The sequence below is a fragment of the Canis lupus genome, chromosome 29 (assembly GCF_003254725.2).
Source record: "Canis lupus dingo isolate Sandy chromosome 29, ASM325472v2, whole genome shotgun sequence".
Lineage (NCBI taxonomy): Eukaryota > Metazoa > Chordata > Mammalia > Carnivora > Canidae > Canis > Canis lupus.
In genome coordinates, this window is record NC_064271.1 from 39,572,940 (window position 1) to 39,598,352 (window position 25,413).

At 46.2% G+C, this 25,413-nt stretch overlaps 1 protein-coding gene and 1 long non-coding RNA gene across 6 annotated transcripts in view; one reads left to right on the forward strand and one right to left on the reverse strand.

Annotated features, from left to right (window-relative positions):
* Positions 1–4,117: 4,117 nt before the first annotated feature.
* Positions 4,118–9,000, reverse strand: LOC118352764 (uncharacterized). The gene is made up of 3 exons (XR_004810437.2): positions 6,361–9,000; positions 5,008–5,137; positions 4,118–4,822 (listed from the first exon to the last, which is right to left on the reverse strand). It is a non-coding gene; the product is annotated as an uncharacterized LOC118352764 (long non-coding RNA).
* Positions 9,001–10,730: 1,730 nt separating this feature from the next.
* Positions 10,731–25,413, forward strand: part of ESRP1 (epithelial splicing regulatory protein 1) — a 55,359-nt gene continuing 40,676 nt past the window's right edge. For 2 of the 5 annotated variants that reach the window (XM_025433600.3, XM_025433599.3), the window contains exons 1-4: positions 10,731–11,301; positions 11,687–11,815; positions 12,738–12,851; positions 16,214–16,328. In XM_025433600.3, coding sequence (XP_025289385.1) covers positions 11,170–11,301; positions 11,687–11,815; positions 12,738–12,851; positions 16,214–16,328 — 490 coding nt within the window. In that variant the 5' untranslated portion in view covers positions 10,731–11,169. The remainder of the gene's footprint in view (positions 11,302–11,686; positions 11,816–12,737; positions 12,852–16,213; positions 16,329–25,413) is intronic. The other 3 variants (XM_025433601.3, XM_025433598.3, XM_025433602.3) reach the window with 3 other exon arrangements.

Below are 25,413 nucleotides of genomic sequence, written 5' to 3' on the forward strand. Positions count from 1 at the left end.
TTTATAGATACTCTTTATCAGGTTGAGAAAGTTCCTTCTATCCCCAGTTTGTTTTGTTTTCATCATAAATAAGTGCTGGACTCTGCCAAACACCTTTTCCATGTTAATTGAGATGATCACCTGGTTCCAGTCCTTTAGTGTATTAACATGGTGTGTTATACTGATTTTTAAAAAATGTCCTGCATTACTGGGATAAATTCCACTTAGTCACAGTGTTAATCTGTTTAATCTATTTCTGGATTCAATTTGTTTTCTTTTTTTCTGATTTTATTTATTTATTTGACAGAGAGAGAACATAAACAGGGGGAGCAGCAGGCAGAGGGAGAGCGAGAAACAGGCTCCCAGATGAGCAGGGAGTCCAATGTGGGGCTCGATCCCAGAACCCTGGGATCAGATCATGACCTGAGCCAAAGGCAGATGCTTAACTGAGCCACCCAAGCGCCCCAGTTTGCTTTCTTTTCTTTCTTTTTTTTTTTTTTAAAGTAGTCTCCACGATGGGTGGGGCTCAAACTCATGACCCCAAGATCAAGGCCTGAGCTGAGGCCAAGAGTCAGATGCTAAACTGATTGAGTCACCAAGGCAGCCCAATTTGCTTTATTTTCTATATCCATAAGGGATATTGGTCTGTAGTTTTCTTGTGATGTCTTTGTTTAGTTTTGGTACTGAGAATGAGTTGGGGAAGTGCTCCTTCCTCTTCTATTTGGAAGAGTTTTGAAGGATTAGTGTCAATTCTCCATTAAATATTTGGTAAAATCACTAGCGAAGCCATCTGGGCTGATAGGTTCGTTAAATACTGTACATTAGGAAGTGTTGGGCTGTTGTGGGAGGTTAAAGAACCAAGTGACCGGTCCTGCCTCAAAGGGCAAGGAAGCTGGGAAAAGAAGAAACAGTAAGGGTTTAATATCGAAGACTGATGTTGGGGGAATGGAGAATGAGAGAAAAGGCTGGGAAGACAGGTTGGAGGTAGAGGAGTCAGGACTCCGAATGCCTGATCTGAACTCTCACCAGACGTAATCTGCTGCTTCCTTCACATGGTGGTTGCTGCTACCATTTTGAGAACAGGGAAGGCAGGAAGGTTAGTTGAGGGCATCATGCCAAAAAAGAATAGAGCTACTGACCAGACCCTAGGAAGAATTTTGCTAGCCAACTGGCAGTCAGTAAAGATAACACTTCAGCATGAAGAATGTAGCTGAAGCCCATGTGTCCCACAAGGAAGAGAGGAGGTACAGCAAGTTGGAGGAGGTAATAAAGTAAGGATAGCCATATCGGTGACCCAGGGGTTTAGAAAAGCATTCCTGGGGGAGCCTCCAGGTGGCTCAGGTCCCATCTTGAAAGTCTATCATACTCTGAGAGTCATGTAAGCGTCCAACTATTGATTTCGGCTCAAGTCATGATCTCAGGGTCATGAGATCGAGCTCCACATCACCTCCGTGCTCACCAGGGAGTTTGCTGGAGTTTCTCTCCCTCCCCCTCCCTCTGCTCTCTCTCTCTCTCTCTCTCAAATCAATCAATCAATCTATCTTAAGGGAAAAAAAGAAAAGTATTCTTGGGGCACCTGGTGGGCCTAGTTGGTGGAGCATGCAACTCTTGATCTTGGGGTCATAAGTTTGAGCCCCATGTTGGAGATACAGGTTACTTAATTAAATAAAATCTTTTATTTTTATTTATTTTTATTTTTTATTTTTTTTATGATAGTCACACAGAGAGAGAGAGGGAGAGGCAGAGACACAGGCAGAGGGAGAAGCAGGCTCCATGCACCGGGAGCCCGACGTGGGATTCGATCCCGGGTCTCCAGGATCGCGCCCTGAGCCAAAGGCAGGCGCCAAACCGCTGCGCCACCCAGGGATCCCCTAAATAAAATCTTTTAAAAAGAAAAAGGAAAAAAAAAACATTCCTGTATAGACCATCTGCTGTATCATTCTTCTAACGTTTGCTCTGGGCCAAAGACACGCTCTTACAGGGTCCACACCACACCAGTCAGCTAAGCTGTTTGAGCTTGGCCTCTGTCATCACATTTCCAGCTCCTGAACAGCAGAGATCATGTCCTCTTTATCTGAATCTTCTACAGAGAGCTTTACCAACATCAAAAGAATGCCTCCATTCAAATTTCTTTGGACAGTTTTAAATTAAGAATGCCTCATCCATGGGACGCCTGGGTGGCTCAGTGGTTGAGCGTCTGCCTTTGGCTCAGGGCGTGATCCTGACTGAGGTCCAGGGATCGAGTCCTGCATTGGGCTCCCTGTGAGGAGCCTGCTTCTCCCTCTGCCTGTGTCTCTGCCTCTCTCTGTTTCTCATGAATAAATAAAATCTTTTTTTTTAAAGATTTTATTTATTTATTTATGAGAAACATCCAGAGAGAGAGAGAGAAACAGAGGCATAGGCAGAGGGAGAAGCAGGCTCCATGCAGGGAGCCCGACGTGGGACTCGATCCCCAGGACTCCAGCATCACACCCTGAGCTGGAAGGCAGATGCTTAACCGCTGAGCCACCCAGGTGTCCCAATAAATAAAATCTTAAAAAAAAAAAAAAAAAAAAAAAAAGAAAGAAAAAGAATGGCTCATCCAAATTCCACCCCCCCCCCCCCCCCACCTGCTGCCTCCATACCAAAACTCTTCTAAATTCTCAGTGTGGTAGGCAGTAGCTATGGAATCAGACCCCGGGACAGCAAGAAGTGCGCCAGCCTCAGCGGTGGACACTCAAGTCTTCTGAATTCTATCCTGTACGTTGCAGTGAGGAAGAGCTCTCGACAAAGATGTCTTTTCCCTACCAAAACCTTGACAAGAGAGGTCATTTGCACCAGAACCAACTACACAGACATCTCTGAGTCCCATCCTGAAAGCCTGTCGTACTCTCAGAGGGCGCACACTTTCTGGGTAGTCATGGACACAACCGGGAAAGAGCACTGGGCCAGGAGCCAGGAGCCCTGAGCCCTGACTGCAGCCCTGCTGCTAATTAGCCAGGGCACCGTGGTTGGGCAAGTCACTTCTTCCCTTGGCCGCTTGTGAAAAGAAGGAGTTGGAGTAAAATTGACAAGAGTCGCTACCAAATATGAAAATAATAAGCTTTGATGACATTCAATGCTTACTTTGACTACCATGTTATTTATAACTGCTGTAGAAGGTGATAGCCATAATCGGTCTCAAGTGCACTTTATAATCCGTGGTTCTCTTGTAGGCTGAGGTATGAAATGCAGGTTGTTTGATCAAATGTAAGGTGTGACGTTACTGAAATCATTAAATCCGCTTACTCTGGCTTTGCTTTTGTGACTTGCTCTTGGTCACGTGTATGTGTTGCAACTTTCACCCGTAGATGATGGGTTTTACTCTGCGACCGTCTGTACTATTTTAGTTTATTAATCAGTAGAGTATAACCGTGGTTCATGTGAAGTACAGCGTGCTGCCTAAATGCAGTCTCTGGAGTCACACTCCCTAGGTATAAAGCCCAGCTCTAGACCTCCCATGCCTCCCAACGCTGTTTTCACCAGGTTATTCTTTTTTTTTTTTTTTTTTTTAATTTTTATTTATTCATGATAGGCACACAGTGAGAGAGAGAGGGGCAGAGACACAGGCAGAGGGAGAAGCAGGCTCCATGCACCGGGAGCCTGACGTGGGATTTGATCCCGGATCTCCAGGATCGTGCCCTGGGCCAAAGGCAGGCGCCAAACTGCTGCGCCACCCAGGGATCCCTCACCAGGTTATTCTTAACCTTTGGTTTCATCACTTGTAAAGCAGGGGTTAAAAAAAAAAAAAAAAAAAAAACAGTACTTTTACCTCATTGCGTTGTTGTGAAAATCATGAGATAACCCATGTAGTGTCGACTTAATAAATAAAAGCGATTGTATTGTTGTTATGCATGTTTATAAAGAGAAAGATCTCTTTTCTGTTTTCTTTCCCACCAACCCGACGGACCACTCCTTTATAGGAAGTGCTAATTTTTTTTGTGTTGCCTTTCAGAATGGTGATCTGATTCAAAATATTGTTTGCAGAAATGGATGCTGGTTTAAATAGACTCTAAAGCAGGGATACAGCTCTGAACAAGAAAGGAACGGCCTACTACTGGGAACAGTTCTCCTGTTTTGGAAACGTTATTCTTCCTCTAAGGTCAGCATAACTGATGGCTACCCTCACCAAACCTCTTTCCCACGTTCTAAGCAGAGGCAAGTTCTACTGGTTGTTAATGTTCACACAGGGGTGATTGGTTGGCTCAGTCGGAAGAGCACGTGACTCCTGATCTTGGGGTCGCAGGTTTGAGTCCCACATTGGATGAAGAGGTTACTGACAAAAAATAAACTTAAAAAACAAAGTGCATGTAAAGAGAACAGTTTAATAAATAGGAATAAAAGCAGCCATAAAGCAACCACTAATTGAGAGTTTGAATCTTAAGAAAAGGAAGCTGTTGCCTACTTGAACTAGATAATACAGGGCAGCATTTTAAGTATAGAGGCTCTAGTGGTAATCACCGTGGGCTTGACTCTGCCAAGCATCGTAGATGAATTTGAGATTTCAGCTGAAGAATATATAACTTAGTCCGTACTTCCAGTTCCATTTGAAAAGAGAAGCAACAACATCGAAATAGGCTTGGGCCTTTCTGAGTCATTGGCTGCGCAGGTCGGGGCAGCCTTAGCTGGTGGTTCTGCACTGAGATGTTTCAAAGCTTTATTAAAAATGTTTGAATCCGGGATCCCTGGGTGGCGCAGCGGTTTGGCGCCTGCCTTTGGCCCAGGGCGCGATCCTGGAGACCGGGGATCGAATCCCACATCGGGCTCCCAGTGCGTGGAGCCTGCTTCTCCCTCTGCCTGTGTCTCTGCCTCTCTCTCTCTGTGACTATCATAAAACATAAAATAAAAATAAAAAATTAAAAAAAAAAAGTTTGAATCCCCATGAAGCCCCACTATACCCAAGTTTACCAGATTTGGGTAGGAATGGGCTTCATGGTTTATAAAATCAGGAGTGCTGATAAAAAAAAAAAAAAAAAAAAAGTAAAGCTTTGAAAGCTTCGAGTCCTGTACCTGTGCAGGGTCATCTCTAACCAGCTCTGCGTGGTGTGCACACCAGATGGAAGTCAGTCTGGCTGTACATCACAGCAAGATCTGTTGGATGGGAACATGGAGCATCGCCGGTCACTTGTAGAAGTGTCTCCTGTGTGGCATGAATAAACGTCCCTGTGAGATGCACTTTCACAAAAGAAAAAAGATTGAGGTAGGCAATGTTATTAGTAAATGCATGTTAGGTGCAAATGAGGTTACAAGAGTAGAAAATAGCTGAAAGTGGGTAAGGTGCCTTTGGGAAGCAGGAGTCAGAATTCAGGGGAAAGACAGAGAACTGTCGTTTCTTTATCATAAATGATGTAGAATGATTAGACTTATGACATAGTTGTATTACTTTAAATATATATTAATTTTATTTTTATTTGATTTTATTTATTTATTCATGAGAGATGGGGGGGGGTGGGGGGGTGGGCAGAGACACAGGCAGAGGGAAAAGCAGGCTCCATGCAGGAAGCCTGACATGGGACTTGATCCCTGGTCCCCAGGATCACACCCTGGGCTGAAGGCGGCGCTAAACTGCTGAGCCACCCAGGCTGCCCTTAATTTTATTTTTTAAAGATTTATTTGAGGTGGAGAGAGAGAGCATGTGCACAAGTGTGAGTGGGGGAGAGGCAGAGGGAGAGGATCTCAAGCAGACTCCCTACTGAGCATGGAGCCCAATCCCGACTCATGAGATCTGACCTGAGCTGAAATCACGAGTCGGTGACCCAACTGACTGAGCCACACAGGCGCTCCAATATATATTAAATTAAAAAACACAAAGGAGTCTTAGGAAAATCAATTTGTTGATAATTTCTGGAAGGGATCAAGTCAGTGGCTTGATTTTTCTGTGTGCTTCCCTGACATGCGAGTCAGTAACGTCCTCCATAAATGTCTCAGCCTGCCTCAGTGGTGTCTTTATGGTAAGCTAACTAAGGTCAGATGGCTAGGGCCCTTGTGGTGGGCTGAAGAGACCTCCTCCCCACCAGGAGATCGCTCTTGAGTATTAAACTTCCTGGTTCTTAGGTTTGTTTTAAGGAAAACACTTCTTTATCTATTTCTTCTCCCCTTAAAGCCTCTGAAGTATACATTGTCATCATTCCCATTTTTACAGGTGAAAAACTGAATCCTTGTGAAGCTAAGGGACACAGTCAAGGCCATGAGGTGGCAAATGGCAGGGCCGATTTATAAACCTATACTTTTCCCATACAGACCATCTATAATAATTGCTATAATAAAGGTTCAGACTAGTAATTTGTTTAAATATGTGATGCACAGAATAATTCACAGAAAATTATAATGTATTTAGTTATCTTGACCATCACTCCCCCTTACCTTCAGAGAGGTTGGATTTGTCCAGGAGTATGAAATGTGAACTCTTTTACAACTGCATCTAAAACGAATAACTAAAAAATATCAGTGGCTAGTGGTAGCCTTAGGACGCGGGCTTTTATGTTGATTTGGTCTTTAAAAAACTGAGATATGATTCACATTCACCCCTCTCAAGTATACGCTTCACCTTTTCAAGTGTACAAGTCAGTGGTTTTAGTATGTTCACCACCAAACAATACAACTCTAATCAAGAACATTTGTTTCATTTTTTTTTTTTTACAATTACAAGAGTTGATTTAACAAAAAAGTTCAATATGAAAATACATACGACCTGGTTTTTATATTGTAGTAAAACAGGTGCTACAGATGGGTGACACGTGGAAGCAGTTGATTTCTTCCAGGGAACACACCGTTGTTTATATTTCTTCCAAGGCTTCTAACACAACACTACTTCCTTGAGTTAGCACCACTCCAATATTGTCGTTGCCCATGAGTTGCCATCTCCATACCTTCATCCATCACAAGTTTTTTTTTTTTTTAAAGATTTTATTTATTTATTCATGAGAGAGAGAGACAGACAGACAGACAGGCAGAGGGAGAAGCAGGCTCCATGCAGGGAGCCCGATGGGGGACTGGATCCTGGGACTCCAGGATCACGCCCTGGCTCAAAGGCAGGCGCCAAACCGCTGCGCCACCCAGGGATCCCCCATCACAAGTTCTATAAAGGGATAGAACCCCCACACTATTCCTTAGACATGACTGCCACCGTTTAATTTCAATGACAACTTCTTGTCCATAAATTTTTTCAACTCAGGAGGGTGAGCTTTGCTCATGGTGTCTATTCAGTGAGCTCAAAGATCCATACTTTGACTAACTTTTTTTTTTTTTTTTAAGATTTTATTCATTTATTCATGAGAGACACCGAGAGAGGCAGAGACACAGGCAGGCTCCCTGCAGGGAGCCGGATGGGGGACTCGACCCCGGGACTCCAGGATCACACCGTGAACCCGCACTTGGCGAGAAATCTGCTTCTCCTCCTATGTGTGCTCTCTCTTTCATTAATAAATAAATAAAATCTTAAAAAAAGAAACATAGAGAAACTACTGTGTCAGTGGCTAGACTCATCTGAATTTTGCCCAGTTCAAGAGCTGCGCTCTAAAAGTGATAAAAGAGGGGGGCCTGAGTGGCTGTCTGTTAAGCTCTTGGCTCAGGTCAGGATCCCAGGGTCCTGGGATGAGCTCTATATTGGGTTCCCTGCTCAGTGGGGAGCCTGCTTCTCCTCCTCCCTCTGCCTCTCCCCCTATTCCTGCTCTCTCTCTCTCTAATGAATAAACTTAAAAAATTTTATTAAAAGTGATAAAAGGAAAAGGGTCCAAGGAATGTAAAGAAAATAATTAAAGGGATGCCTGGGTGTTTCACTGGTTAAGCGGCTGGCTTCGGCTCAGGGCATGATCCTGGGGTCCCCCAGGGAGCCCGCCCCAGGGATCCTGGGGTCCCTCCCTCTGCCTGTGTCTCTGCCTCTCACGAATAAATAAAACCTTTAAAAAAAGGAAAAGAATTAAAAGTAGAAAAGATTCACAATGAAAGATTCAAGGGCTTGCAGTGATTTAGTCTAAGAAAGTTATTTAAAAACACCCTTAAATGACTTGGGATTGTTATACAAAAAAATCGATGACCTTTATTTCCTTTTTTCCCTAAGGAAAAGACAAAGAAAATGGATTCATTCTACAGGAAGAAGGGATTAGCTTAGCATAGGAAGTTATCAGAAAGAGCCTTGTTAAACATCAAATGGTGGTGGCAGCAAAAAGTTCTCTAAAATTTTTTTTAAAAGGCTTTAAAAGTTTCAAGGAATAGTATAAAAAAATTCCTTCACTCAGATTCACCAATGTTAACATTTTGCCAGATTGGCTTTATCATTTTCTGTCTCATCTAGATATACATATATACCATATATGGAATCATTTGAGAGTAAAATTATATACATTATTCCTTCTCCCTAAAGAATGGGGATTTCCTAACACAGAAAATATTCTCCTGCCAAACCATAGTAATGTAAGTATCAGGAAATTAACAGATACAATTTCATTTTATTGTACAGACCTTACTCAAATTTTTCCTGTTATCTCAATAATGTCCATTAAAGCAAAAAGAAAAAAATTTTTTTTTGCCCAGTCCAGGATCCCCGTGGCACATAGTTGTCATGTCTCATAAATTCCTTTCACATAGTTTTTCAGGGCACCTGGGTGGCTGAGGCAGGTAAGAGTGTGCCTTCGGCTCAGGTGTGATCCTGGGGTCCTGGATGGAGTCCTGCATGGGGCTCCCCGCTCTGGGAGGGGTCTGCTTCTCTTTCTAAACCCCCCATGATCTCTCTCATGCTGTCTCCCCTCTAATAAGTAAATAAAAAGAAGTTCTTGAGTCTTTGTCCTTTATAACCTTTCATGAATACAGGCAAGTTATTGTGTGGCCGGTCGAGCAATTAGGTCTCTGCTAACACACTCTCTCTCTCTCTCTCTCTCACACACACACACACACACAGATTCTCATTTGTTTGGGGAGTTTTAGGTGTGGTCTTGAGTGAAGACCACAGGTAGAATGACCCCCTCTTCAAGGACCCTTCTAGGCACCTCCTATTGACCACTCATTCTAGATAGTGAGACAAAAAAAAAAGTTTTGTATTCAGAACTGCACTGTGTTGCACAGATTTCCTTCCCTTGGCACTCGTGCATTTGCCGTATTTCACAAAAGTAGGTTTGTCTGTGGAAGACTTAGCACCTCCTCTTCTTAACCACCGGAGACTTGGGTTCCCTGTGGGCTCCCGCTCGCAGAGACGAACCCTGTGCCCGCGCTAGGAAGCAAGAGCCGCAAAAAATGGGTGGCGTCGCCCACTGAGACCTTTGCACAAATCTTCGTGGAGTGCCCAGCGTCTGTCCGGCGGCGTCCCGGCCCCGGGGCTGCAGGGGCGGGCCCAGGACCGCGCGAAATCCCCGTCCTCGTCTCCTCGTTGCACAGATTAGAATTTAGATCCAGCACCTCAGAACCCGGTGACCCGCTTCCTGAAGCAGGAAGGGGAGCCGGGTCGGGAGGGGGCCGCCCCAGACGCGGGAGCCCCGACGGGCGCGCCCCGCAGAGCCCCGGGATCCAACCGAGCGCCCGACGCCCCGGGGCGCGGCGGGCAGGTGCCTCCCCCGCCCCCGCCCCCGCGCCCAGCCCCGCGGCCCCGCGCACTGCACCGGGTGCAGGTGCCTCCCTCTCCCCGCACGCGCGCCCGGCCCAGGGGCCCCGCGCCCCGCCTGGGGGGCAGGTGCCTCCCTCTCCCGGCCCACGCACCGCGGGGGGGCCAGGTGCCTCCGCCTCCCCCCACGCGCCCAGCCCCCGGCCCGCGCGCCCCGGCGGGGCAGGTGCCTCCCTCCGTCTCCGCCTCCTGCGCGCCCAGCCCCGCGCACCCCGGCGGGGGGGGGGGCCCCGGGGAACCGGCTCCTCCGGCGGCCGCGCCCGCTGCAGTGCAGGCTGGGTGGTTCCGCCAGGTCCCTCCCCGCCGCCTCCGCGCCCAGTCCCTGCCCCCGCGGCGCCGGCGGGCGGGAGCGCGGCTCGGGGCTCGGGGACCCGGGGCGAGGCCGCCGCCGCCGACCCCCTCCGCCCCCCGCATCCCGAGGCTCCGGGGCGAGCCCCCCGCCCCCGGCCCCCCGCCCCCTGCGCCGCCCCCTGCGCCGCCCGGCCCGGCCCGCGGGGCTCCCCGGACTCCACCCCCGCCCCGCCCCGCCCCCGACGGGTTCCGGGTCCGGCCCCGGCTTCGCCCTGCGCCCGGCGCGCCCCGCTGTTCCCGGACCTCGGGCTCCCAGAGCGTGCAGAGCTCGGGCGACGTCGGCCCCGACGAGCGCGCGGGCGGCCGCGGGGGCGAGGGCGGGGGCGGGGGCGGCCGGGCCGGGCGGAGAAGGTTCTAGTCCGCGGGCGGCTCGGGCATGGAGGGCGTCGTGGAGGGACGAGGAAGCGGGGCGCGCGGTGCCCGAGGGCCCTCGCGGGGACCCCTGCGGCTCTGCGCGAACCTCGCGGGGGGGGCAGCGTGGCCCGGGCCCCCGCGCGGGGTGGGGGGGTGGGTGGGGGGTCCCCGGCTTCCGTCCGCGGTGCGCACGCGGAGGAGCGCTGGCCCCCGCGCCCCCCGCGCCTTCACCCCTGGCCTCCTTTCTCCCCCGACCCTGGAAGAGAACCCCGGCCGCCCGCGGCCCCGTCCCCCTCGGCGCCCCCAGCCTCCCCGCCCGGCCCCGGCTGCCCTCTAGGTGGCCGCCGCCCGCTCCCCGCCCCTCGCCCTCCCTCCCCTCCCCTCCCCTCCCCATTCATCCAGCCATTGTCTCCCGCCCCCTCTCCGGCTCCCCGGGCGGCCTCCTCCCCCACCGCTGCCACGTCGTGGTTTGAAGGAGCCAATGGGCCGGCGCCGCCAGGTGTCTCTTACCTGCACCACGTGGGGGAGGGGGAAGGGGCGGGCAGGTAGAGCCACATCCCAAAACAGAAAAGCTTTCAGCCATTGCGCGCTCCGCCCGGGGTGCAGCCCTGCTCCTGGCTTTTTGCATAGACGCACGGCGACCGGATTCAGAAAGGGCAGCCTCCCGCGCCCTCCGTGCCACCCCTCCCTGCCCGGGGCGCGGAGCGCGGGCCAGGTGTGCGCCGGGCGGCCGGTGACCGCTTCTGCACCCGCGGCCGCGCGGAGGGGGTGGGCGCTCTTTCTTTTCCTCCGAGGAGCGGGTTCAGCGCCGGCCTCCCCGGCCTCCCCCCACCTCGCCGCTCCCAACCCCCCGCTCCCCCTCCCCGCCTACCGTCATGACGGCGTCTCCGGATTACCTGGTGGTGCTTTTTGGGATCACCGCGGGGGCCACCGGGGCCAAGCTGGGCTCGGATGAGAAGGAGCTGATCCTGCTCTTATGGAAAGTCGTGGATCTGGCCAACAAGAAGGTATTTCTCTCCAGGGTTCTGGCCCAAACGAGAGGAACGGGGCCAGGAGTTTGCCCTACAAGTTGGGGGAGTCGGTAAACAAGGGTCTGCTCGGCCGCCTACGAGGCCGGGCCCGAGGCCTACGGGGTCCGGGCTGCAGGCGGACGGGTTGGCCGACGGCTGGGGCCCCGGTTGGCTGATCCCAAATCCGGCTCGGGTGGGGAGGCGGCGCGCGGAGCCGGGGGACCCCCGGGGCTCGGCCGGATCCGGGTGGGGGCAGGGCCGGGGCGCGCGGGCCTCGCCGCCCGAGCCGCCCGCGACAGGTGAGCTCCGCTGGGGGGCCCGGGGGGCGCGGGGGCGCCCGGGCTGGGGAGCGGGACTGACCCGGCCGCTTTCCCGTCTGCAGGTGGGGCAGCTGCACGAAGTACTAGTCAGACCGGATCAGTTGGAGCTGACGGAGGACTGCAGAGCCGAGACCAAGATCGACGCGGACAGTCTGTCCTCCGCGCCGCAGCTGGACCAAGCCCTCCGCCAGGTGACAGCCCCGGGCAGGTGGCGCATCCCCGGGCAGGTGGCGGGACGCCGGGCCGCGGGGGCGCAAACCCGGCCTGCAGGCCCGGGGGGGCCCTTCTGCGAGGGGGTCGCCGCCCCTCCCAGCCCCCCAGCGCCCAGGACCGCGGCCCAAAGTCGCTGCTTTTCGGGTCATTCCTGGGGGCCCCCGAGTCCGTCGGGTTTTTACCAAATGAATGACGAGCGCACTTTGAATGCTGGCGCCCCAGGCCCTGACTCCGGCGGCGCCTGTTCCCCGCGGGGTTGGGGTTGGGGTTGGGGTTTGGGGCCGGCACCTGTAGGGCTGCTCGTTCGGGTCACCGTGCAACGGGCGGGATCCCCTTAGTGCAGCTTTAGGGCTGCTTTGCGGTTCTGACGGGTTACTGGATCTGGGGGCGGGGCGGGGCGCTGCTCACCTGTGCACAGGTGCGTGTCCGATCTCTCCGCCCCCCCCCCCCCCCCCCCCCCAGCACACAAGTTGCAAATTATTAGGGGAAAGTTCTCCTTTTGGGGTTGCCAGGCTTTCCCCATTAATCACGTTTGTTTATCAGACGCTGGCATCCTTCTTAATCTCGGAACATCCAAACATAAAGTAACAGCGGGGAATGATGTAATCTGAAGGCAACCTGCTGATGAAACGAGGACCCGACTTAAAAGTCTTGAATGTGGATTTATTGCACAAACGGAAGAGGGGACGGGCGGGCCGATGCAGATACTGAATTCTCCTGTCCGGGAAATGTGGGTTGATTGGAGAGCTTCCCCAGCTAAAGGACCCTCAGATGGTTTGTGGGAAGGGAGCTGCCCCAGCCCCGCCGCCCCCCTAGCGGAGCGCGGTGTTCCCCGGTTATCAACACGTGGGGCCACTTTGGAAATCCTGCATCAGTTGCGTCGCTGTGTCTCGTTTTCAGTTTAACCAGTCCGTAAGCAACGAGCTGAATATTGGGGTCGGAACCTCCTTCTGCCTCTGTACTGATGGGCAGCTTCATGTCCGGCAAATCCTGCATCCTGAGGCTTCCAAGAAGGTCAGTGTGTGCTGGCTTCTCAGGGAATGATTGGACTTTTGGGAGTGACCGGAGGCTTTTTTTTGTTTGTTTTACCTTATTTTTTTTTTTTTTTTATGGTTTATCCAAGTTTCTCCATTTTAAAAAGATGCATGTTGGGAGTTACTGTTTCACGGCAGGATTTCAGCTTGAGAAGATGACAAAAGAATGGTGGTGATGGTTTGATAACAATGTGACTGTACTTAATGCCACCGAACTGTACACTTAGATGTCAAAATCCGGTGTTATGGGTATTTTACCACAAAAATATTCATGACCCTTCAATAGAGGTAATTTTATAGATGCTCTGTGGTGACTTAATTAAAGCTTCTCTTGATGTTGCGTTTTGACCTAGTCTCCCTTTTCCAGAGCATATTAGCTGAATCTTTGACATTTCATTTACTAGCAAGTAGGAGAGAACATTGACTTTTCCATTTTTAAGACCTTGTAATCTCCTCTGTGTGGAAAATGCCTTATCCTAGAAAGGAAGGAGCAAAGCAAAAAGTTCAATGAAATCTTTTTAATTGTAACTACTTCATTAAAGAGCTTTGTACTGGGTAGAGACTTAGCCATATAACTAGTGAAACATTAATTATAGCCTGCTGCACTTTGACTTAGCAAATGTTCAAAACTGATTAAATATTGTATTGAAACAGTAGGGTCAGCCTCATCTTTTACCTTGGCTGGTCTCCCTGATGTGGAAAAGAATATGGAGTGAGAAAAATAAGACTTTGACTGCAGCTTTGTGATTTCTCTCCCTGGGAAGGATACCGAGGGGCTGTGAGGAAATGGAGAGCACAGAGGGCAGGCCCAGTGTAGCCAATCATTGCTAATATAGTTGATCTTATCAACGTAATTAGCTTGAGCTGTAACTTTTTATTGTGGTAGGCAAATACTGCACTTGAAAAGTGAAATATTTTTAAGGAAACTGGATGAGGCAAGTCTTCAAAGAAAGCTCTAGACTGACATTTGATGTCACAAGTATAGTGGCTAGTCAGTGCAGATTTCCCTTTTTGACCTCACTAGGGAAGAAATGTAAAGATACATGTTAAATACATAATGACAATTTCAAAAGTCTGAAGGAGAAATTCAAGTTTCTGTATCTTAAGAGTTGAGAAAACCACTCCTTTTACAGCAGTGTCAGTAATTGTTCCATTAAAAGGGGGAAGTGTGTTTCACTCATGCTAGACCAGTTGCTATGCCCTTGATCCAGAAATAGATAAGGATTTTTTTTTCACTCCCCCCAAACTCCTATAGAGAGGGATAAAACTTAATCCTTTCCCTGTTGGGCTGGAGGAAAACAGCTGTTTTTATTATTTTCGAGGGACTGCTTTATATATGGGAAAACCTCCCATATTTTCCTGAGTTACTTCTATTAGAATTGTGATAAAGAAACCTAAAACAATGTAGTATCCGAAAACAAGAAACTAGTATCATAAAGTAATTCTATTTATTAAGAAAAAATAAGGAAAATGGTAAAATAATCTTGCCATTCAGAAAACTGTATTTTTCTCTAATATGAATATATTTGAAAATATTTTTCCAGGTTTCTGTAGAAAAGCAGAAAGCTCCTTTCTATTTTTACAAGGAGCATTTATACTACACACACTTTTTAGCCTACTTTATAATTTAATAAAACATCAATATCTTCCTTTTTTAACATCAGTATCTTTCATAAGAATTAAATGAATTTTAAGTGGTTACAGCAATTTAAACTAAATCTTTTATTGTTGAACATGTGAGTTATCAACAGCTCTTAAATGAGGATTTTTGTAGGTAATTTTGAAGATTCACCATTTTCTTGGTAACTGACCATGGTACAATATTTATTTTTTTATTTTATTTTATTTTATTTTATTTATTTTATTTTTTAAATTTTTATTTATTTATGATAGTCACACACAGGGAGAGAGGCAGAGACAAAGGCAGAGGGAGAAGCAGGCTCCATGCACCGGGAGCCCGACGTGGGATTCGATCCCCGGTCTCCAGGATCGCGCCCTGGGCCAAAGGCAGGCTCTGAACCGCTGCGCCATCCAGGGACCCCTTTATTTTATTTTTTAAAGATTTTTAAAGTAATCCCTACACCCAGTGTGGGGCTGGAACTCACAGCCCCAATATCAAAAGTGATAGGCTTTACCAGCTGAGTGCCCTGATATCTATTTTAAATATAGCAGAAGCAGGTCTACATCTGATAGAATCCACTTCGGAAATCTGGAAGAAAGAGACATTATTGCGTAAATGTTACAGGTTGCAAACATCAAACAGTCTTTATTTCCTTGACTTTCTAATGTATAGATGGGTAGAAATTCCCAGTGAGTGAATAGAAACGATTCTGAGATTTTAAGAAAAATCTGAATTCAGTTTTAAAGAAATTGATCTTTCAAAGTTATTCAGTGTGGGGTCCCTCCTCCCACTAGGAGAAGCAAAAACATAATAGTATAATATTTGCCCAAACAGTTGAACATGCTTAATAACCACAAGAGTGGTGCTAGTAGCTAAGAACGGCGGGTCACTATTTCTCCTTTGCACTTGAGATTTGTGGTATCTTTTAAGTCTAATTTGAGTTCTCATGTATAGCCACAATCTTGGTTGGGGAAAAATGTGGAACAGTTAACTTGGCACAAAAATCATCCTTTTTGGTTAATCAGGAATTTGCTATCTTACTCTGATTTCAGTACAGAAAATCTGTATTACACAAAACCAATATTTAAAAATACTATGTTTTGTGATTGATTCCAGTGTCTAGGTAGACACTGTAAACATAAGTGTCTTTATGAGAACTTTCAGTTCTCATATTGCTGCCTGAAAATACACAGGTGGGTATGGCTGAAAAGTGTATAGCTCTGTCAGTCAGGAAATATGACAGCCCAAATGTATTATAGCTTGAAAAGAATTTTGTTTTTTGTTTTTTTTTTTTTTTTTTTTTTTTTTTTTATGATAGTCACAGAGAGAGAGAGAGGCAGAGACACAGGCAGAGGGAGAAGCAGGCTCCATGCACTGGGAGCCTGATGTGGGATTCGATCCCGGGTCTCCAGGATCGCGCCCTGGGCCAAAGGCAGGCGCCAAACCGCTGCGCCACCCGGGGATCCCCTTGAAAAGAATTTTGAATGGAACGCGTAATGGAACACAAATGTAACCTATTACCTTAAAGTAAGATCATTTTTTTCTGTGATACTTGTATATAGGATAGGATACGTGCTAGAAAATAATGTCACTCATATTTGATTTTTTAAAAACTTAATTGTGGTAAAATATACTTACATTTAATTTTTAGGTTTCTAATTATTAAAGTGCCATTGAACTAAATTCATCTAGTTAACAGTGTCTACCTTGTCCTTCCTCAGAATGTATTATTGCCTGAATGCTTCTATTCCTTTTTTGATCTCCGAAAAGAATTCAAGAAGTGTTGCCCTGGCTCACCTGACATTGATAAACTGGATGTTGCAGCAATGACAGAGTGTATCCTTTAAGTGATTACCCAAGAATCATTTGAAAAGGTAGTTCCAGATAAAATGACCATATAAGAGATTTAAAATGTTTTTTAAAAGATTGATTTGAGAGAGTGTGTGTGCACGGGAGTGTGCAAGTGGAGAGAGGGGCAGAGGGAGAGGATCTTAAAACAGACTCCCCCACTGAGCTGGGGACCTAGGCAGGGCTTGATCCCATGACCCGTGAGATCATGACCTGAACCTAAACCAGGAGTCGGAGGCTCAACCAAATGAGCCATCTGGGGGCCCCTAAAATTTAAAAAAAAATTACTTATTTTACAGAGAGAGTGTAGGAGGGCGGTGGGCAGAGAAAGAGGGAGAGAGAGAATCTCCAGGAGAGAGACTCCTCACTGAGTACACAGCCAGACTTAGGGCTCCTTCTCACGACCCTGATATCATGACCTGAGCCAAGGTCAAGAGTCGGTTGCTTAACTGATTGAGCCACCCAGCTGCCCCACCTCTAAAATTTTTTTTTTTTTTTTTACTTTGTGAATGTATGAATGAAATACCCTGTCCAAAATTTATCTGTTGTATTAGGAAGAACTAATAGTACAATTACAGGCATTTTTCAAAGTAGTAATTTACTGAATTTGAGTACTGATTTAGTTAGATGGATTTAGAGTTGGATTTTTGTGAGTTGAACGCATTTAAACAGAATTGAAGTTTGTATTATGGGAATGTTTGATTTTTGTTGTTGTTGATGGAGAATGTGGAGACCACCTTCTCTGATACTGACTCTAAGGCCACTTGTTCTTGACTCTCCTGGTTTTAGGGCTTACTTTGACATCTTTTGAATGGATAAGAATTTTTTTTAAGTAGTGGGTATTTGCTGTTTACAAATATTTTCATGGGTACCCCTTTTAACCTTCCTTGGGTTTCTTAAATACACATGAGATTGTGGTGACTATAATGAGTCATCTTTTGAGATGGTAAAATGAGGTTGATGCTTTACCCCCAAATTCTTTCATTACCAGGATAGTATATTTGATGCACTGTGTATTGTAAAAGTAAATTTTATAATCACTAATCTCGTAGTCATGACTGACACATCATCTTTCATCCAGTAAGTCTTTAAAGTGCTAACTAATAAGCAGTCATGTGCCAACATCAGATGTGAAATTGAGTAATAGAAGAGTTGGGCAACTCACCCAAAGCCACTATGAGAACGAACTTGAAGTCGGATTTAAGTTACTTTCAGGAACTTGTGGGTTATAGATGTTTATTCTTAAACTTACTCATTCTTTTCAGGAGCTGAAGCCTGACTCTTGTTTTATTTCAAAATTTCTTTTTCTGATTGGAAAATACTGTTTGTACGTTTTTTTCCCAACCCTTTGTAAGCCGGTCAAATCCATTGTGTCTGCCTTCTTTCTGGAAGTAGTTAGCTGGAAATTTGCTTTAGCATCATTAGTGCTGGGGGGAGGGGGTGTGTATTAAGCTCATTTTGAGGGGGTTCGTGTAAGAATTAAAAGGTTGAGACAGCAAAAAAATTCTTACTAATTGTTGGTTCAAATACTATAGTAGTCGGCTAGGGCTACCATAAAGATTCTATTAGACTGTGCCTTAAACAACAAATATTATTTGCTCACAGATTTACAGACTTACAGGGAAGTCTAAGGTAGATGAAACAGATTCAAAAAAACCTAGAAAAAAAATAGTTGGAAGGAAAATCTAATTAAGTTATCTAATTTAGAAAAAGACGACTTGAGTAGAAAAAGCAGTATATCAAGAACTGTTTATTCTTGACTATTTGGTAGCCTCTTTTTGGCAAAGACCATCTTCCCTTAGTGATTATAGGTCACATGCTGGTAAAAATTTCCATAGCTACAAGCAAGAGGTTCTTACATTTGGGTTTTTTTCAGTTTTCTCAATGTGTTGACGGTTTAGGGAAAACTTAATAAAAGTTCATCTGGTTTTGTTGTTTGTTTTTGTTTGTTTTTTCTCAGTTTCTTTTTAAAACCTTCACATGAATAAAATTTGGGGTTATTAGTAAACATTTTCAGTGTGGTAAACTGGACTTTTTTACTTCGCTTTATTATCTACACACCAGCATATAGTACTTTTTAAATGAAAAAATTGAACTGACATTTAAATGACTAGATGTGATGCTTTGCTGATTTGTTTTTGTCATTCATTTTAATTCTAGCTCTACAATTATTTGTTGGTAGGTTGTTTTTTTTTCTTTTTTTTTCTTTAAGATCTTTACTTATTCATGAGAGACAGAGAGAGAGAGAGAGGCTGAGACACAGGCAGAGGGAGAAGCAGGCTCCATGCAGGGAGCCCAATGTGGGACTCGATCCTGGGTCTCCAGGATCACGCCCTGGGCCCAAGGCAGGTGCTCAACCACTGAGCCACCCAGGGATCCCCGGTAGTTCTTTTTTCAAGTGCCATGAAGATGAAAATCAGAAATACTTGCCTATAGTAAACAAATTAATTGTGAATAAAGCTAACTTGGTCTCCATTTCAGGCACTTGAACTATGGAGAAGGAGCTCATCGCCACTTAGTAATGCATTCACTGGAAAAAAATAGGGCATTTTCTATTTCTTAAATTTCTTAATTATATCCTACTTTCTTTGGGCTTACATTGGAAGAGTCTTGGATTTTACAGTGTTATTACCACCCAGAAAATAGAATTTTAATCTTAACTTTTTATTAGTGTTTTATCTGCATATTTATTTCCCATTTAATAGGTAAGGATTCTTAAGCTTTCCTGTCAGTGTTTCCCCCCCCCCCCCCCACATTGCAGCTGTGATCAATTATTTTATGACTCATGTTGAGAGGAAACATTATTTCCTTGACCGGGCCACCAAAGTCCCCAGGTCAAAAACAGTCCTACCCAATTTGACTATGTACTTGCCCTTCTCTATGCTGAGCATTTCTACAGTGTCTGAAGAGTCGTGTTCTTTCAAATCACTCAATATTTCCCTTTCTGATGTGGAAACGACACTGAATTTGGAAACGTTGAGGTGGACATTACACATCCTCAGTGGTTTTGCCAAGTAGATGGGGAGTCATTTGCTCCTGAGGGATTACCTGTTCAACCAGGTAAACCGGGAGAGGGAGAGGCTCTTGGGAAGGAAAGTTACTTGCCTTTTCCAAGCCTCACTTTTAGCTCCAGTACTCCCCAAACTCCCAGAACCAAAACTCCCAAAAGGAAAGCTTTGTAAACCACCAGCAGCTATGTAAATGAAAAAGTAGGACTCCTTTGATGAAATAAAGGGTTTAGGAATTTCTTGAATGCGATTCTGGTCCTTAGTTTTAGCACTTATTTCCCTCTTTTGTCCTCGTGTTGGTTCTGAGACCACTTAGGAGTTCTTCAAGTTGCCATTTTGTTACCTGCCTTTTAAAGTATGTGGTCGCAGGAGAGAAGACCTCTGTTAGCAGGTGAACTGTGGGTAGCGTTTTGTAGCTTTTTATTTAATCAGGTGAGACGCTAAGGGTGTGAAAATAGGAATTAGGATCTCTGATTTTTTTTTTTTTTTTTTTTTTTAGATTTTATTTATTTGACAGTGAGTATACACAGAGGGAGAAGCAGACTCCTGAAAAGCGGGGAGCCCGACGCGGGGCTCCATCCCAGGACCCTGGGTCATGGCCTGAGTGAGCCCAAGGCAGATGCTTAACCATCTAAGCCACTCAGGTGCCCCTGGTTTTTGGGGGTGTGGGGGAGGGAGGGAGGAGTTCTCTTTGATTTTTTTGCAGGGAATTTATGCTGGTTTTCTTCTGTGAAAAAGACATTTCAAATATGGGACTGTTTGTATGAATGACTTCTTTTATCCATTTTATTTTATTATTTTTTTTTTTATTAAATTTTTTTTTTATTTTTTTTTTTTTATTTATGATAGTCACAGAGAGAGAGAGAGAGGCAGAGACACAGGCAGAGGGAGAAGCAGGCTCCATGCACCGGGAGCCCGACGTGGGATTCGATCCCGGGTCTCCAGGATCGCGCCCTGGGCCAAAGGCAGGCGCCAAACCGCTGCGCCACCCAGGGATCCCTTTTATCCATTTTAAAAGAAGAGCAACCCTATTCCCCTGCATGGTAGATGGAATTACTTCCTCCAGCCTTCTTAACCCATGTTTTCTTTCTTTTTTTTTTCCCATGTTTTCTTGGCTTTGTGATTCACAAACTAACTTATTCTCACTAATCAAGACCTTTTCCATGGTGTTTACTTTGTCAAGCTTAATAAGAACTTTTTAATAAAGTCTTGGCCATGTAAGGAGAGCAGGTAAAAGAAAACGAGGGAGTTAGGTGCCCACCCTGTATGCCACCAGCAGCCTCCTCACAACCGGCAGAGGAAAGTCCTCTCCTTTTTACAGCTGGGGAAACAGACTTAGAGGTTTGAAGTGGAATCGCCAGCATTTGAGCCAGAATCATTCTGATGTAAAAATCCCCTTGACCAGGGGATAATATTCTAGAATCTATAAAGTTCATTTGAGGGTGGGGCTGGGTCTTAACACAGAGGACGTCCCTTGTAAGTTCATGTTGTGTTTCCTGAGCACATACTGACCCAAGGAGTGTTCGACAAGAAAGGGGAATCGATTTTGTAAAATTTCTATCCAGTTGCATGTGTGTGTGTTGTGTATCATTAGCAAAGGCCGTTTGACTAGTGCAGTTTTCCACTGTCAGGATAAAAAGAAAAAAAAATCCCTAAACTACTCTTATCTGCCCGTCTGATGGTCAGTAGGTGTGTGTGTGGGGGAGCTGTTGGGCCACTTCTGATGGGGGTGAAGGAGGCGAGTGCACCCACGTGCCGACGCCGTGACACTGGCCTATTTTTCCCATGCGTTAAAGATGAAGCTAGAAACCTTAATAGCAGAGTGGTGAAGAACACGGGCGCTGGAGTCCGACTCGTTGGGGGTGACCTTAGCGAACCCCGCAGCCTCCCTTTCCCTGTCTCACCATGGGCAGGACCTGCGCGGCCACGCAGCCACTTTCCCACGTGGACTGTGATCCCTGGAGCCTCACTGGGGTGCTAGGGGGTCTCGGATGAAGAAAAGCAGCTTCTGAGGACTTCAAAGGACGTCCTTCCTGATTAAGACCTTATTTAAACCCTCTTACGCTTAAAAACATTGAACTTTGAGTGAGGTGGGATACAGACCTTTAAAACCTCAGCCCGGGTGGCCGCGGCTGATCTTGCAGGTTGACTTTGCTTCCCTCCGCGCAGAGCCGGGGTGGCTCCCTCTGCCTGTTCTGACCCACGGAACCGGGTCTTTACAATTGCATAAACCCCCTGCCCGCCTGACGGGGGGGAGGGAAGTGCTGAAGCCTCCTTAGGAACCTTTTTGCGTATGAAAGGGATTTTAAATATCACCAAGTGTACAGTTAAGCTCGGTTAGTAGTTGACCTTGTTAGCTGCAGGGGGAGGAATTATCTTTGGCATCGCGTCGGCGTGATAGCAGCCAAATCCACAGATACTCTGGCTTGTGGTCTATCGTGAGTGACTGGAGAGACTGTATATTCTTGGCCAGCACTCACAGTTTTGTTAATTTTGTGTGGTTTGTTTTTATTATAAAACAGTATTCTTTTAAAATAGGAGTTTGGGAATTTCAGGATAATTTTTTGGTTTGATTTAGAAGGCATTAGAACACTTGCTTTCTTAGTCTCTCTCTTTCTCTCCTAATTTATCCCACAGAAGTGTTTTTTTTTTTTTAAAGTAAAAAATGGTCACTCTTTTGTTGCATTAGCCCCTACTTCTCTTTTTTCTTTCTTTGAGGGTACAGTCGAGTTGTCAGTTCTGTGTTTTGTTACACTAATACCTCCTGAAGTAGTATTTGTTATGACGGGTCTTACTGTTTTTACTCTTGGAAAGAGTAAGCTTCTGAGGAATAGAGTCGAAACTATGGTTTTGGATTTTTTTTTTTTCCCCAGAATTTTATTACTGGTATGAAAAAACTTTTGTTGCCATGACTCCTAGTTATATTCTTGATTTGCTTCTTTGAGAGCTCACTTTAAAACCTAGAAGGTTATTTATAGGACCTAGTTTTGATCTATTTATTTATTTTTTATTTTTTTTAAAGATTTTATTTATTCATGAGAGATACAGAAGGAGGCAGAGGGAGAAGCAGGCTCCCTGCAGGGAGCCCGGTGTGGGACTCCCTCCCGGTCCCGGGATCACGCCCTGAGCTGAAGGCAGATGCTCAACCACTGAGCCCCCCAGGTGCCCCAGAACCTATTTTTTAAAATTATGTGACTCATTTAAGTGTGATTTATCACTTCTTTCCCTTCTTCCCTTTACACACTTGTAGGAAATTCGGTTCTTCTTTGGGGTACTAATTCCATCTTCCCGAATCCTGTTGGCTAGTCCTTTGTTCATTAGCATAGGCATTTTAGCGCTCGACGTCTGGCAGTTAAGCCATTGTGTTTTAAATATGAGTAAGGGGAGGAAACCGACTGGTCTTCTGAAGGGTCTGTGGCAAGGTAAAAAAGGCTTGGGGTTAGAATTTTTAATTGGGATGCAGTCAAGGCAGTGTAGCTTAAACTTGATCATCCCCCAAGGTGCTTGTTATTTTTATACATGTGATTCTGAGTATGAACTAAAAATTTAGTTTCAAAACAGAGATTACTTACAAATGAAAATTTATAACCACATGTGTCCATCTGTAGGCAGTCAGAAAAGGTAACTCTTGAGTGGATTGACTCATCGTGGCAAGCCTTTAAGAGGTGGTTTTTGCTTTTGTTTTCTTGAGATGGTTGAGCTTATATTGATGGACTCTGTAAAATCTTGCTTTCTGAATTCCAGCTTCAGCCAGTGTAAGTTTGATCTGAATCCTGAAATCCATGTCACTTGAAGGCGGCGCTAGGGAAAAACGTCCCTTGCATTCAAATAAAGGCAGAGCCTGGATTTCTGCGTGAAGCTCCGTGTCTGTGTCGCACTTTGCTCCATTGTAGCTTGAGATGTTTGTGGTGTTCCCACCACGTCTGGCTTTAGCCTTCCGCATTTCCTCCTGGCATCTCTCATTTGTAAAGCTGGCTAAGCCTGTTCGTGCTGTTGTGGTGCCTCCGGGGCAGAATGAGTAAGTTGCATGATGAGCCATAAATCGGGAGGGCAGAAGACTCATCTTTCCTTCTCTCAAGATCAGACGTGCAGCAAGTAATTCAATATATAATTATAAATTGATAGGACAAAGAGCTGGTACTAAAACTTTTTTTTTTTTTTGCTCTGTTATTCATGTTAAATTCTGGTAAGGATTAGGAATCGAACAAGCCTTCTGAAGAGAGGGTGTGTGTGTGTGTGTAAATGTGTGTAAGTTTGGGTTTGGGTTTGGGCATGCAGGAGGTTGGGTGACTTTTAAAAGTTGTCAGGAGCTTAGGGCTGCTGATCCCCGGTGTGTGATGTCTTGAAGGGAAACATGTTGGGACGTGTCATGTGGAACCAAGTTAGCCAAGTGTCTAGAACATATCCCTCCTTCATAAGTGGAGTTCAGTAAATAATTCTTCGTCTACTAATCTATGTCTACGCAGACAGGATGCTTTATATTTTTACTTTCGTTCTTTTTCTTATTTATTTATTATTTGTTTATTTGTTTATTTATTTATTTAAAAATTATTATTCATGAGAGACACACAGAGAGAGGCAGAGACCCAGGCAGAGGGAGATGCAGGCTCCAAGCAGGGAGCCCGACACGGGATTCGATCCCAGGACCCCAGGATCACATCCCGGGCCGAAGGTGGTGCTAAACCCCTGAGCCACCCAGGCTGCCCTCATTCTTTTTCCCTTGACTTTTATACACACCTTGAGAAGCACCGCTGCTTATCTTAGTGCGGGGACCTCCGTGCCCGTCGTCCTGTCAGAGCTGAACTGTGACCCCAGCTCTCTCCCCCACCAGCCAGGAGACTGGGCGAGTCCCGGAGCTTCTCTAAATCCTAGTGTCTTCATCCTTTTGGTTTTACCAGCGTTTACCTGGTAGGGCTATTGGGAAAATCAGGGGAAACAGCCAGTGTTTGGCATGAAATGGTGTTTAATGCCATCCGTTTAGGTCCATAAACTCAGACCTGCTAGATGCTGTGGTTGTCGATAGAGATCCGAGGAAGATGGGACCTGCGCTTAGGAGACCTGTAGCCCTGTTGAGGAGACAGTAGGATTTTATAGGAATAGTAATATCTAGTCAGCTCTTAAATGGATGGTTGCGGCCCAGCACAGTTAGAGAAAGTATCGGTGCTGGGTGGCAGTTACCTAAGGACCCCACTGGTTTTAGGGGATTAGGAAGATTCGGGGGCTTCGTGGAGGGATCACCTGAGCAAAGGTGAGGAAGGCGAGATGCCTCTTAGTTATAGAGAAGAGGAACCAGTGGTTGGAGTGAGATATCCTCTCCTACCCCTATTCCCTCAAAGCTTAATTTCCCTCCAATATTCTGTTTGGGGACAAAATGTTGTGATGCCGTAAACATTCCTGTGGCATTCTCTGGTTTGGGCCAGCTGCAAGCAATTCCTTTGGTCTGAGGTCAGCAAACTTTCAGTAAAGGTCTAGGTGGTCAAGAGTTTCGATTTTTGTAGACTGCATGTGGTCTCTGCTCATAGTCTTCTTTTTTTCTATCCTTTAGCCATGTAAAATCCACTCTTTTTCTGGGCTTCACAAAAAAACAGGCTGAGGACCACGGGTTGACTTTTGTGTTTTTTCTTTCATTTCCAAAGGTAGAGAGGGTGTCTCTGTGTGTGTGTGTGTGTGTGTGTGTGTGTGTGTGCGCGTGTGTGCACGCACGCGTACTGACAGGGGCTTTGAGAAAGCACTTTACTGGGTTTGTAGGTGGTGTTTCTTTGGCAAATTTTCTTGAAAATCTGTTCAGTAATGGTCTCCTATATAAGAGCTTTCTCTGATCAGTATATAGTAAGGGGTGAAGCTGGAACAACTGGGAACTGTTTGCCTCTACTAATGATTTTCAACCTGGGGTGATTTTTGCCCATTCGGAGACATTTGGCTATGCCTGGAGATCCTTTTAGTCAGAACTGGGGTGGATAGAGACCAGCATGCTAGTAAAAATCCTATAATACACAAGACCCATCCCCACCCCCCCACACACATACCCCAACAAAGAATTACCTGGTCTATGTGGCAGTAGTGCC